The 14,586-nt window shown below is 42.0% G+C and overlaps 1 protein-coding gene across 1 annotated transcript in view; it reads right to left on the bottom strand.

Moving 5' to 3' along the window:
• Nucleotides 1-230: 230 nt before the first annotated feature.
• Nucleotides 231-14,586, bottom strand: part of RGMB (repulsive guidance molecule BMP co-receptor b) — a 28,926-nt gene continuing 14,570 nt past the window's right edge. Inside the window, exon 5 of the mRNA XM_030325533.1 lies at nt 231-3,595. Within this exon, the coding sequence (XP_030181393.1) occupies nt 2,927-3,595 (669 nt within the window). The 3' untranslated portion in view covers nt 231-2,926. The remainder of the gene's footprint in view (nt 3,596-14,586) is intronic.

The raw sequence follows: 14,586 nt of genomic DNA, 5'->3' as shown, positions 1-14,586 counted from the left end.
TTTAGGATCATACCAGTGGACTAGTTTTACAGATTCTTACTTGAAATTGCTTAAAATTGAAAAATGAAAAGCTACAGTAAAGATGTAGTTTAGAAAACACGCAAGTTGGTGGACAGTTTTGGATTGTCAGTAATCAGAGGATTTTGCACAAACACCCCCTCACGCCCTTTCTTCCCCTCCTGTGTTCTGCAGCTCTTCCAGCAGGTGTCACTATAATCACAGAACAAACATTCCACAGCATGGTATGTAACTTTATTTTTCTAGCATAATAATTTAAAGTATTTACACACTGCACACTCACTGTTTTACACAGATACTTATCCATATACCTATGAACCACATCTAAAGGTTTCTTTGCAAAGACTCGACACACTGTGGGAATTTCCAAGCATTAACAATGGGAAGAAAAGGACAAAAAAATGTTTTGAGTCTTTTAAAGACAGCCATGTGGAGCATCTGTGAAAACCAGTGTTTTCCCTCAAGTTTTAACCTCCCCCAGGAGACCTTTGAATAGCTACATCTTATCCATGTGGTGGGATCACCTGAAACTCTTGGTTAAGGAAGATTGCAAGAACCAAAATGTACAAGTACTATTTTCTCTAAAAGTCCTAGAAAAGAAATGGAAAATAAGCTGGCCCTTCTCTAGAGAAGCATCTGTATTTCTTAGTCATCTGTGGGGACTGTAAATGTTGTAGGAGGACACTGATTATAAAGGGAGAATAGCCAAACACACTGGCACAAATGCTAGTGGAACAGAATGCTTAGAGGCATCCTTCCCAGCTAGGATATGGCAGAGCAACCTGTTTCTTTCCCCAACTATTAGTAGAGGTGGTGATTTTGCTTTCCCTAAAGAGGACAAAGGTAATATGAACCATATACACTCTAAAGCCAGACACTGTAGAAACTTCTATTGCTTTTACTTCACTTTTATACTGTTCACACAAGAATAGTGGTTATACTCTAAATATTTTTCCTCCTTTGTTCTACTCAATTACCTAACAAAATTACTAGCTAACTATAGCTTCTGAACTGGCACATGTTCTGTAGGTGAACAGAAATAGCCACAGTTCAGAGCTCATGGTAGGTAGGCCCCCGCGTCTTTATAGAAGGGTAACAAGTTCAGTTTCACTTCTCTGGTATTGTGTCTTTTTATCAAGTAAGAAGTAGGGTGCCTTTGTGATTTTCCCAGACTTCCCAAGACTATCCTCTCCTAGATCAGAAAAAGAGCAGTTTCCCACCTCTAGATGAACCCACAGCTCCATGCTGTAATTGGATCATCAGCTCACTAAGAAATAGAATTTCACGAACCAAAATCCTCTTCTCCTGCCAGTTTGGGCCTCTTGCCGTGACCCTAATCAATGGGTTTAGTTTAGATACCTGGCTATCTAAAATTCAGCACAAGTTGGATCCTAATTGCTGTGGTATATAAAATTAACTTTCTTCTTGCACTTATGTAAATCTGAGTAAGGTAAGGTACAAATTCTTTTGTTTCTCCTTGGAACCAAACATTTACATAGATACAATAGAAATCCACCTGCCCTAGGTAGAACTCACTTCCTCATTGTTCTTGCATTTTGTGGGTGGTGCTTTCCTTTTGCAAGGGCGTGCCAACAGGTGAAATGGAAGGAGGTATTTTACTTTATAGGAATTTTACCAAGTTACATGAGCACTCACTAGTATATTATCACTATAGATGTTACAAAGGAGCATATCTAATTAAAGAAAGAGGGACCACCTGGGAAGCAACGTTGCTCAGTGAGAAGGTCTGGGTTCACCAGAGCCCATTTTGCCACTTACTGGCTCAGGCCCTCAAAGTTTTCCTGTCATTTAACACCCTATCCTCTCCCTCATGCATGCAGACACGTCAGCGCCAGTGACTGTGAAGGCCACCGTGTGGACGGCAAGGAAGAGTGGCACACCTTGTGATGGGATCTGGGCCTCGACATGAAGAGAGAATCTAACAAGGCCTAGTCTCTGGGTTCATCAGGTGAGGTTGAGGAGGGTTTACGGGGGGTGGAGACAGGGAGCAGTGTGTCTCTGGGCATAAACAGCCAAGGAAAGAAGGCTTAGAACTTGGGCTTGCACAAATGATACAGAGAAGAGCAAGGCGTGATACGGTTTAAACAGGAACATGGGAGGAGGAAATGTCTGAGAGCTCCTGGCGTCTAGTAAAATGCCTGGTATTTATCTATGAAATTGCCATCACCAGCCCCTTCTGACCTAATAGAAACAGCAGTTTCATATGGCTCAACCTCACATTCCCTAAGTGCTCAGAACAATCTTAATTAATGAAAACTGTAGTAATATACTCCCTGCCCTTTCAAAAAGTGACAGTTGTGAAGGAGGGCGAGGGTTGCTTAGAGATGCGTGTTTCACAAGAGCCAAAGTGCCTGTCGTGGAGTTAGTTAGCTGTCCTTCCACACGGAGAGTAAGGACCTCCTCGCTCAAGGGACGCAGCTCCGCCAGCAGGAGGCCAGTGAAAGCTGCGCACCCAATGTGGCAGATCAGTAGCAAAGGGAGAAGGCAGGGACGGACAGCCAGGGACAGCCACGAGCACCGTCACTGGTCCTCTTCAGCGGGAACGCTGCGATGGCGTCTGTGTATATGTACTATACGTACTAACCAGGTACACACATAAATATTTAATATATAAAAAATAAAGTGCTTTCTAACAGGTCCCCTGGCAGGGACATTATAAAATATTTCACAAAACTGCAAAACAAAATCAATACAGTCGAAGAACACTACATCCAACATACTTGGAACAGTCACGCACATTATGTACAGTCTGGTGGGTGCCCCAGGACAAACATCCTGTCATATACATGGTATATACATATATACTCTGTTACTCAATATATTATGACAATATATATTTTAAAATTCTGTTATAGACAAAAAATAAAAAAAAAACAAAAGACAATCCCTACAAAAACACAATAAAGATCAAGCATGTGAGTCCCAGACTGACAGACAAATGGCCGCCTCCACGGGGTGTCCCATGGCTACTGCTCGGGAAGATGTGCCAGCGTTCCTTCCTCGGGTGCAGCGCCTCCACGTCCTCCAAGGCACTGTGAGCAGCGGCGGTGAAGTTGGCATCCCCAGTGGTGAGCAGGTCGAAGATACAGGACTGGAAGTAGATGTCCTTCACTGGCATCTTCTCATGGCACTGAGCATTGGCAGCCTCCAGTGTGTAGCCAGGCCAGGCCTGCGCCAATGAGGTGCGAGGCACGCTGTGCCCCAGGATGGCAGACACCTGGCCCTGCCCATCATCAATGCGCTCGCTCAGGGGGCAGCCATTCACACACAGCTGCAGGTCCTGGCTTTCCTCATAGGACATGGCCAGGTCTTCAGGCATGCGGATGGCGAGGGTCAGGTAGCGACCCAGCTGCCGCACAAATACCGTGGTCCCTATGTAGCGGGCGTGCATTTCCACGTAGCGGCCGCTCTCCCTCTCCACGATAAGCAGGCTCTTGGTGTCGCCATCCCCACCGCTGGTGCTGCCATCCACAAAGGCAGCCGGCAGGTCATCTGTCACAGCTTGGTACACTTTCTGATCTGTGCACTCACGGTGAGCTTTGAAGATGATAGTTATCTGTGGGGAGGAACGCATACAAATTTAAACAGGGTGGAAGGGAAACAGAAGTGTTCTCTTCTAGGCTGGAGGTGAATGGCTGGAGACAGGATCTCCAGACTCAGGCCCAAGTGCTCCTGCCTCACAAATGAAAGGTGCCACTGTTAAGGGGGAGAAAAAGTCCTCAAGATTAAGTATAAAAATTTAATGCAAATCCAGGAAATGTGCATCAAGAAAAACTTTACTTTCCTCAGACAGAACCATGTTGCTGTTCGGATACAGGTAATTTTTTCTGATAACTTGGTATCTTCTTCCCCAAACAGCTGACTGGTGGTATAGCTCTGAGAAAAAAAAGACTCCTAAGTTATGTAGAAACTTATGGGGCTTAATTAATAATATATCCACCAGAACTTTGATTTCTAAAAAGATTCCTCACTGGATCATAAATCCAGCCCCCATGGCTCATCATTACAAACATTCTTACAAACACTCAAGAGACAAAGCAGAGTTGAGGATGGGGCCATCCTGCCAATAGCCACCAATCGTGCCTCAGCTAAGATTTCTTTAAGTCTCTTAATCAAATGTTTCACATGACTGGCTAATCCCTGGGACTGGGAAATCACTTGGCAAACACAGGTCCCGGGCACTGGCAGAGAATAAATACCCTCAACCTAGTTACAGCAAATGTTTTCCCCAAACAGCACAATGGCCCTTGAACTTCTCAGAAATTTTTTCTGGAGCCAAGTCTAAATTCTCCAAATTAAGCAGACAAAATGGATAATACAAAAGCTTTCCTTTAGTAAATCCATTTTCCTTCCTTATTTAGAACAATTACAAGACACTGAACCTTCACCTCCAACACACTCAGCATGTCTGGTACACATGGTGTAAGAAGAGGACTATCAAGAGAGACAGGGCCTTCTGGGTCACACAAGGTAGGAAAAGCGTCCTGAAGAAAAGGAAAGACAATAGCCTGCCATTTCTGTTGTTGTCAGGACCTGAAGTAATGGCATATTTTTCTTTCTTCTTGAAGAAGAAAACACAAACAAAAACAGGTGACCTCAGTCCAGGAGGAAGGTAGACCAGCCACACTACAAACTTCTCTGGAGAGAGGAAAACTCCCCTCTCCTGCAAGGGAGCTAATGCAAACAACAGACCCTTGTTACAAGGGCCAGAAAATGCCCTGCTTGCCCCCTCCCCACCTCTCTTCTACACATCCTCACCACCACCCTCTAGCTTGTCTGAAGTTTTTTTCCTCAACCTGGCCAGCATTTACTCACACTATTTAATTCCACATGTTCCCACTGGTGTTACTTGACTGGAATTTTCCAGCCATTTCATTTTACTTCAGCCAGTTAGTTATAAAGCCAGATCTGAACCAGCTGCACTGTAGCAACTGGTTAAACTCATATCCGTTGTTTGCAGCTGCAACTAAAAGCCAGACAATGTACTATGAAAATGCTTGGTGTTCTCCCTTCCTAATTACCCTGACCCACAATTTAATTTCACTACCGGCCTTCTCACATTTCAACACCTTCTTAACAACCCAAAGGAGGTGTACCAGAGATGACTGCAGGAAATTTGTTGTGCATCCAACCATAGGACCTTCCAGAGTGAATGGGATTCTGAGCTAGATATCTAATGGGACTATAAAATAGATTTATTTGGTGGCTCTAAAGACAGTTTGACAAGTGCCTTTTTTAACACAAGCCAGGATCCTTTGGAGGTGAAAAGATTAATTCAAGTAAATTCTGCCCCTCACAGAGTTGAAAGCTAATACAGATGGCTCCAATAAGGGTGAGTAAAACTTTTCATATAATCACTGTCCTCATTTTAACCCGGAGCATTCACACACTCAAGGACTAAACCAATGATTCTACAACAGCTAAGTAATTTGTCTTTCTAGTCTAACCAACCTCAAATTTAAGTGAACATTATTTGCAAGAATCAAGTACCATTTTGTTCATCTTAGGAAAAACAAAGAGGAATTAGTTTTGTTGAGACAATCAGAGACCCAATTCCGGTCAAGTTCCTACACGGGCAAGCAAGGGTCAACATTAAGAGGAGTGGAATAGTTCCACATGTCTTACCAAGCCTAGTGTTTTCTTTAAGCACACCAATTCCAACTCAGGAGTCATTTCAAACACCTCATGCAGTACTGTCCTCTGCTATGCCTTCTCCACTAACAGTAACTCCCATAACCCTAGATCAAATAACACTCAAGCTTGACTTCTGCACTAAGATCTACATTTACCAAATATTCCAGTCTTTCTAACAGATTTTTGTCCAATTTTCTAGGAGTCATTTTCTCTCTGAGACAGCAAAGCTGATATTTCTCTTTTGGGCAAAATAATTCTCACAGCGCAAATGTACAGAATTAGCCCTTGAATCAAAATCTTGGGACTCCTGGGTGGCTCGGTCAGTTGAACATCCGACTTTTGATTTCGGCTCAGGTCATGATCCTAGGGTTGTGGGATTGAGACCCATAATCAGTGTGGGCCCTGCTGAAGATTCATTCTCTTTCTCCTTCTGCCCCTCTCCCCACCTCACATTCTCTTGCTCTCTAGAGGGGTCCTGAGTGGTTCCCTGTAGTTTGAGTATGTACTGAAGAGGTACCTAAAGATATACTCAACGTCAGTGAAGAAAACACCAGGCAACAGTTGTACGTGACTTATATTTTGTAATGTAACTTCATTCCTTATACAATTACAACTCAAGCTCTTAAAAAAGGCACTCAGCTGTGAGGAGCCAGAAATTAATTTTCAGATTCTATCTTGTTTTTAGAAAAACAAAATTTGTTTATTCTTATTTTTTAAAAATATTTTTAATGTTTATTTTTGAGAGAGACAGAGTGTGGGCAGGGAAGTGTCAGAGAGACAGACAGGGAGACACAGAATTTGGAGCAGGCTCCAGGCTCTGAGCTATGAGCACAGAGCCCGACATGGGCTCGAACTCATGGACTGCAAGATCATGACCTGAGCCCAAGTCGGACACTAAACTGACTGAGCCACCCAGGCGCCCCAATTCTTATTCTTAAAAAACAAACAAACAAAAAAAAAAACCAAAAAAAAAAACACCTCAGAATTTTTGGACATTCCAAACGTTTTCAACTGCCAACTAGCAGCCTAATAGGATATTCAAAACTGTATTCTTTTTTTTTTATATATATGAAATTTATTGACAAATTGGTTTCCATACAACACCCAGTGCTCATCCCCAAAGGTGCCCTCCTCAATACCCATCACCTACCCTCAAAACTGTATTCTAAAGCTCTCAAACAGATAATTTAAAAACACCAGCTATAGTGCTTACTTTTCCCCATCCATGAACTGATCCATATGCTGTAATAACTCAATTTGGCACATCTATTCTACGCCACACCATTTATTATTGATGGATGGCATTTCTGTGCATTTAAAACATCAATGCCTTTTGTTAAACCTTTCCCACCAAGTCCCTCTCAACCCCTACCTCAGACAAACTACTCCTCATTCATTTTTAATGTTGCACTCCCTAAGATCTTTACCACCCACAAGGTCTATTAGGAAGACAGAGATAGCAGCTACAAATCAACCTTTCTACATGTGATATACGGATTTAAGGTTTGCTGTGAAAAATCGAACTTTAGGGGCACCTGCCTCTCTTTTCCACCACGAAAAGAAAATGCATTAAAAGAAAATGAGGTAACCAACAAAGGAAAACCCAGGCCCAGCTTTGCCAAGATAGAGAAAGAGCTCCACCAGGCTCAACAGCTTTGCAAAGTGCTGTGCATAGGTTTTCAAACAGCAGAATTCCCTTAAGGCTGTACACTTAACTAGTGCTTATTGTATTTTGGAAGAAATAACCATCAGCGTTTAGTCAGGCTATTCAGCACTGTAAGTGCAGAACCTTACCAGAATCCTCAAATTCCAGAACTGGACTCTCAGACCAAGGGACTCCTATCTCTTGGATTAAGATGGGCCAACAAACGAAACTGAAATAGTCCCAGAAATTAGGAAAGAACACAGAGAAACACAATTTTGATAAGTACCTGGTTAAAATTCTGTTTGTGTTAAAGGAAGCTAAGATTAATTCTATTTCGCATCACCAGCTGATATGTCTGCTTCATTAGATCCTCTGGGTGCAATTATAGGTTGGAAAAAAAAAGGCACCTATAAGGGAGGATAAGAGAACCACTGCTCACATCCCCTTTTACCCTTACTTAGATAAATTGGCACACAGCGTCTACATTAAGTCCTCTGGTGTGAGCAAAAATAAACCACTCCAATAAGGGTACATGCTTCAAAGGAAAACATTCACAAGCTCTATCTCTAGGTCCAAAATATCTACTCTTTATTTCTCAGGGTCAATTTCCTCTCAGATCAGGAATAAAATAAGGATGTCCACTCTTGCCACAGCAATCAGACAAGAAAGATAAGTCATTCTTAATTCGTAAGGAGGAAGTAAAACTGTCACTATTTGCAGATGACAATGATACTATGTATAGAAAACCCTAAGGATTTAACAAAAAACCTATTAGAATAATTAAATCCAATAAAGTTGCAGGATAGAAAATTAATATACAGAGATCGTTGCCTTTGTATATACTACTAAGAAGCTCTCAAAATGAGAAATTAAGAAAACTATCCCATTTGTAATTGCATCAAAATTAATAAAATACCTAGGAATAAATTTAACCGAGTGACACACCTCTACTCTGAAAACTATAAAACAATGATGAAAGAAATTGAAGACAAAAAGTAAATACACAGTAAGATATACTATGCTCATGGAGTAGAAGAATACTGTTAACATGTCTATACTACCCAAAGCAATCTACAGATTAAATGGAATCTCTACCAAAATACCAACAGCATTTTACACAGAATTAGGATTAAAATCTGTATGAAATCACAAAAGACCCTGGGTAGCTAAAGCAGTCTTGAAAAAGAACAAAGTTGGAGGCATCACAATCCCTGATTTCAAACTATAATACAGAGCTGTAGTAATCAAAACAGTATGGCACTGGCACAAAAACAGACACGCAAATAAATGGAACAGAAAAAAAGTTCAGAAAGAAACCCATGCTTATATGGACAATTAATGTATAACAAAGTGGCACAAGAACATACAATGGAAAAAACAGTCTCTCAATAAATGGTGTTGGGAAGAGCGGATCACTTTTTACACCATAAAAATAAAATCAAAATAGATTGAAGACCTACATGTGAGCCTGGAAACCATTAAAGATCCTAGAAGAAAACATAGACCACAATCTCTTGAATGTTGGCCTTAGCAACACTTTTCTCCGTAGGTCTTCTTGGGCAAGGGAAACAAAACCAAAATAAGCTATTGGGACTCCATCAAACTAAAAAGGTTTTCCACAGTGAAGGAAACCAACAAAATGAAAAGGCAATCTACTGTAAGGGAAAAGATATTTGCAAACGGTGTATCTAGTAAGAGAATAATTTTCAAAAACATATAAAAAACTTATAGAAGTCAATACCAAAAACAAAATCCTATTAAAAAATGGGCAGACGACCTGAATATGCATTTTTCCAAAGACGACATACAGATGGCCAACTGACACATAACAAGATGCTCAACATCACTAATCATCAGGCAAATGCAAATGAAAACCACAATCAGAGATTACCTTACACCAGGTAGAATGGCTAGTATCACAAAGACAGAGCTAACAAGTATTAGTGAGTAGGAGAGAAAAGGGTGGGAATGTAAACTGGTGGAGCCAGGTGCCACAGCCACTGTGGAAAAACGGTATAAGGGTTCCTCAAAAAATTAAAAATAAAAGATTATACCATCTGGTAATTCCACTGCTGGGTATTTACTCCAGAAAAATGGAAACTAATTTAAAGAGATACATGCACCCCTATGTTTACTGCAGCATTATTTACAATAAACAAGATTTGGAAGTGACCCAAGTGTCTACTGAAAGTAGAATGGATAAAGAGGGTGTTATCCTAAGTAAGGTAAGTCAGAGAAAGAAACACTGTATAACTTCACTTATACCTGTAATATAAGAAACAAACAGACTCAAAATACAAAGAACAAACTGGTGGTTGCTGGGGGCGGGGTGGTGGTAGCAGTGGAAGGATGGGTGAAATATAAAGGAGATTAAGAGGTATAAACTTCCAGTTATAAAATAAGTAACTCATGGAGATGAAAAGTACAACAGAGATTACAGTCAATAAGGATGTAATAACATCGTACAGTTATAGATAGTGACTATACTTATCGTGGTGAGCACTGTATAATGTATAGAGTTGTCAAATCACTATGTTGTATACCTGGAAGCAATATGACATTGTATGTGAAGTATACTTGAATTAAAAAAGACACAGGAGAATATTATATACAGTATTTAGGGGAAAATGTTGAGATGGTCAGTAACTGATATGTAATTCTAAAATGACGACTTAACCTATACATCAGGTATCTACATACAAGAAAGCTGAACCTAAGACCTACAAAAGTGTATTTTTTTAGGTACTAGCAGAAAGACAGTATACATGTGTAAGAGGAGGGTGGCGGACTCCTCTTTTAGGGCTGGAATGTGGCCTCTTACCTTCAAAAGAGGTATCAAAATAGGTTTCTCTACCCTCGGAATCTCTTTCCACAGAGCTCTGTTCTAGGCGCACTTCCAGGATTCCAGAGAAATGGAATGGATCAGACTTATTTATTCTTCAGTGTTGCCCCAGGTAATACATGCAGGAACAAGGGCTGCCTTGGCTGCTGGAGGGGTTCTTGGCAGCGGATGGAGAAAGAAGAAACCAAACCAGAGGCGAAGGACACCCACAGCTGAGGCTGCTAGGGTGGTCCAGGGGAGAAGCATTAATCTCAGTGGCTGGAAAGAATACGCAAGAGTGAAAGGGAAGCAGGCCCAGGGATGACACATAAAAGAGACAGGCACAAAAATGCAGACTTCCAAAGAGTAACTTCTGTGTACTTAAAACAAGGAAGGCTCTAAGTATAAATAGGCTCCGAGACAGTGAAATAGGCCAGCTTCCTTGTACAGAGCAGAGCAAGGCTAGGCTGGGCATGAGGAGGGAGGGCATCTAGTCCTCAAGTCTTAGCCACTCAGAGGACTCAACATGGCACTTGTTGGTTGCTGTATTCGGATTTTGCATTATGATGAGGCCACCAAGTGTAAGAAGTCATGTTTCTAGATGTGAAGTTAAGTATGTGTGGACAGTGTTACAGGCCTCCACTGCCACTGTGCTTCAGACCAGAGGCCAGAAGTATTCTGAAAGGTGAGAGCCAGGGCTGGAGGCGTAACTCTAGGGGCAGGAATCTGCCCTAGCAGGTCTTGCCTTTGCGGATTGCCCTCCAAAGAGGGGGAGGGGGCAGTGCCATAGATCCTGAGGCCCTAGAGCAGAACCTCTGGCCAATGCCCTAGGCCTTGGTTCAGCAGAGTTATTGCCCAAACCTATGGGGATTAGGAAATCACAGCTTCCGATCATTTTTCAGTTTTGAGAAATGATTTGAAAACTAAAAGGGTCTGAAGGTCTTTACAATACACTCACTCTCTACCACTACTAGGTTCAATTTCAAGTTCCCGGGGCTATTAAAAAAAAAAAAAAAGCCCATTCACGAAAGAGGTGGCTGGAGGTGATGACCATGTATTTCAAGAAGTCAGTTAACTGAAATGCTACAAGCAATAGCCTTGGTCTTCATGTGCGTGAGGCAGGAGAGAGGAAGTCAGCACCACCACCGAGTGCAAACTTGGACACGCGGGCACACTTGAACATACCTTTAGGTATAAAGATTAAACCCTGACCCCTCATTTCAGGAGAAAATGCAGAGCTGAGGAGCATTTAGTGTTTAAATGCCATCATTATCAATCTACCGTGGCACACATGCGATGCTCTGACACTCACAGAACCCCATCAGAATTAGCCAAACATTCTTTTAGCTTCAACTCTTAAAATAACCGGCTCACTAGGACACAAAGAACTCGTCTTGCCAGAGACCCAGTTTCACCAAAAGCTCTTTCTACAATTAACAGCACTGTGTTTTCACTGGAAGCCTGTCCAGTTCAGTTCTGTACCTCAGATGTGTGCTGCTATGCTTGTTAGTTATCGCTTAAGTTGAGCATTTTACAAAGTCCTGAAGTTACCCCACCCACGAGAACACAAAATTCAAAACAGTGGAAGAGCAAGTTCTACTGCAGTCAAAACAAATAAAGACAAGATGGGTAAGGTAGATTTTTCATTGTTCGGCACTGTAGGGTAACTCTCTTTATGTGCCACATTCCACATAGGCAGAAACTGTTTGGGTAGCATTAATTGAAGCCAACATAAAAAAGTACCAACCATCCAGTGTTTCCTTCTCCCCCCTTCCTCTCAAAATGTTGACCCAAAGAAAATTTAACAGGGCAGCTAGAAATGTGACAGTAAAAGAAGTTCTGTCAGTTGTGTATCAGACTTGGCCTCTGGTTTAAGCTGTGGAGGATCATGGATCTGTTTGAAAGGAGCAGAGGCCCATAAGCAGTGCAGGGAGTCCTGCCCAGCTAGCACAGGACTTGTGTTCATTTCATTTACAAATGGAGGATATTTTGAAGGTCTCCTCCTCCTAAACCACAGCTGGGACAGAGGGAGGGGCACAGAGAAGGAGGACTCAAAATACAGGGCTTAATAGATATGCAGGTACAAACTTTATACAATTTTAGATGGTTTCTACTAACATCTTCTAAGTCTCTTCATTCTACAGAACAGAGATGGTAAAAGACTAGGACCCAGAGGATTTTAATGTACATAACAATAGGATGATGTAGCTTGTATGGCAAGAATGGCATAAAGAACCACCAAGGCAGGCCCATTCATCTTACAGAATGATCTTTTACACTAAAAGATAAACCATACAGCTAATAATTTCTTCTCCTTCTTCTTTTCCCCCTTACATATATTTGGAAATCCGTTTCCCTCCAAGAAATTTGCTGAACCCGTATGAAGCAAAGTTGAGTAGCTCCTGGGCCTAAGACCTTATAATCCAGTACAAACAGGAGCTAGACAGGAAACAGAAAAGGACAAAGGAAGAACACAACCACCTGGAATTATAGCTGACTTCTCTTCTAAAAACTATTTACTATTTTCATCTTCTTTAAAAAAAAAAAAGTTTATTTTGGGATGGAGAGCAAGACAGGGGCAGAGAGAAAGACAGAGAGAAAGAGAGAGAGGAAGAGAGGGAGGGAGGGAGGGACGGACGGAGGGAGGGGATCCCAAACAGGCTCCACACTGTCAGCGCAGAGCCCGATGCAGGGCTTGAATTCATGAACTGTGAGATCATGACCTGAGCCCAAATCAAGAATCAGACACCTAACTGACAGCCAGGCACCCTGTTTACTGTTTCAATCTTGTTTCTACAAGTAGTAAATAAAGTCAGGGAGGAGAAGGTTATCTAAGATATGCTTTCATGGGTTTCATGAGATGGGACCCAGAAAAATGAATTTAAGAATTGGTGACTCTGATGTCAAATTCTGGAAAGTTATTAAAAAAACTCTGGAAAGTTATTTTGGTTATTAAAGACCAACAACCTTCAAAAGTGGCAGCCAGGGTTCTAGATCCTTCTAGGGTGTAAGGGAATAAGGAAATGCAGGTTCAAGAGAGGGGCCACGTTGACGATAGTGGGTGGAAAGGGAGACTGTGCCAAATACCAGGAGTAGAACCGGTGACCTGTGACAGTGACCAGGGGAAGGGGTATGCCCTGGGTACAGCGAGCAGCCCACCTCTCTGGCCCTGCTTGACACCTGTGACAACTTGCTAAGTAGGAACATCTGCAACCAGCTTATGAATGTGGGCCACTGATGTTCTAGAAAGAAACCCTGAGTGGCTAGTTCTACACACAAGCCCCACAATTCTCCACCAACGGCTGATGTGCTATGTGCTTACACCCAGACAGAGACTGATACCACTTCTGCATCTCCCTCACCACCCCATGGTAGGCCCTGTAAAGCTCGGTGGTTCAAATGCAGCGCCAAGTTAATCATACACTTTAGGAGAGAAATGATTACACTGAGCAGGGAGCTACAACTGCAAACTTCTTTCCCATCTGTTCCCCAATATGCTTCAATCACTCTTACTTTTTTCCCCCCCAGCATTTCTGCAAATGCTAGGACAAGGAGCAATCTTAAAGAGATGGCAAGAATTACCTGCATAAAAGATAATCACAACAAAATAAAGAGAAACTTCAGCCTTTAAAAGTTAGTCACCTGCAAGGAAGTTTCTCATCTTTGGAAGCAAAGGCTTCTATATTCACAAAGCAAATGCCACTGTCCCCTCTAATAATGCAGCCAGCATGCAAGAACAGTGTCCATATATTCAAAATACAATCCTGCCTATGGGAGTATGAGGCATCTTCCTTAGTCAATAAAAAGAAGAATGATCATTATTGTTTAGCTCAGACTATCTCTGTAAAGATACTAAAAACATAATGGGGTGGGGTCGGGGGCAAAAACTTGGCTACAAAGATGTACTAGGCCTGGGTTCAAAAGAGGACAGTCTTCCTGACCTTGATCCAGAGATATGTTTAACATGACAGTTGAAAGCCTTTGAAATGCAGGCACATCTTGCTTTGATTTTGTAACCAACAGAAAATGATCCAGAACACTGGTTTACGTGCCCACGTACTGCTGTGAAACAACAGCTACATGTGAATGGGCGTCAGAGAGGAGGAGAGGACCCAAACCATGCTCTAGGGCCCCACAAGCAAGTATGTTTTACCTCAATGATGCACTTTGGGTTATAGTTTGAAGGAGACAGAAAGCAAGAATGAACCCAACAATCTAAGTCTTCCTATATCTCTAGTATCATCAACCAGTGGAAGTTTTTAGGAATTTCCCAGAAAGTAGCTGGAATTTGAGAATTAGGGATAATTATGGACTTTAATAAATAAGTAACTAGCTGCTGGGCATGGCCTCTTCCTCCCATGCTTTGGATAGGCGCTAAGTACTACTGCCAACAGGATTACCAGGAGCTGGAAGCCCACGGAACATACAAGGCACCGCAGGGTGCTCA

The sequence above is a fragment of the Lynx canadensis genome, chromosome A1 (genome assembly GCF_007474595.2).
Source record: "Lynx canadensis isolate LIC74 chromosome A1, mLynCan4.pri.v2, whole genome shotgun sequence".
NCBI lineage: Eukaryota > Metazoa > Chordata > Mammalia > Carnivora > Felidae > Lynx > Lynx canadensis.
The sequence above is the reverse complement of the archived record's forward strand: the minus strand, read 5'-3'. Positions and strand labels throughout refer to the sequence as shown.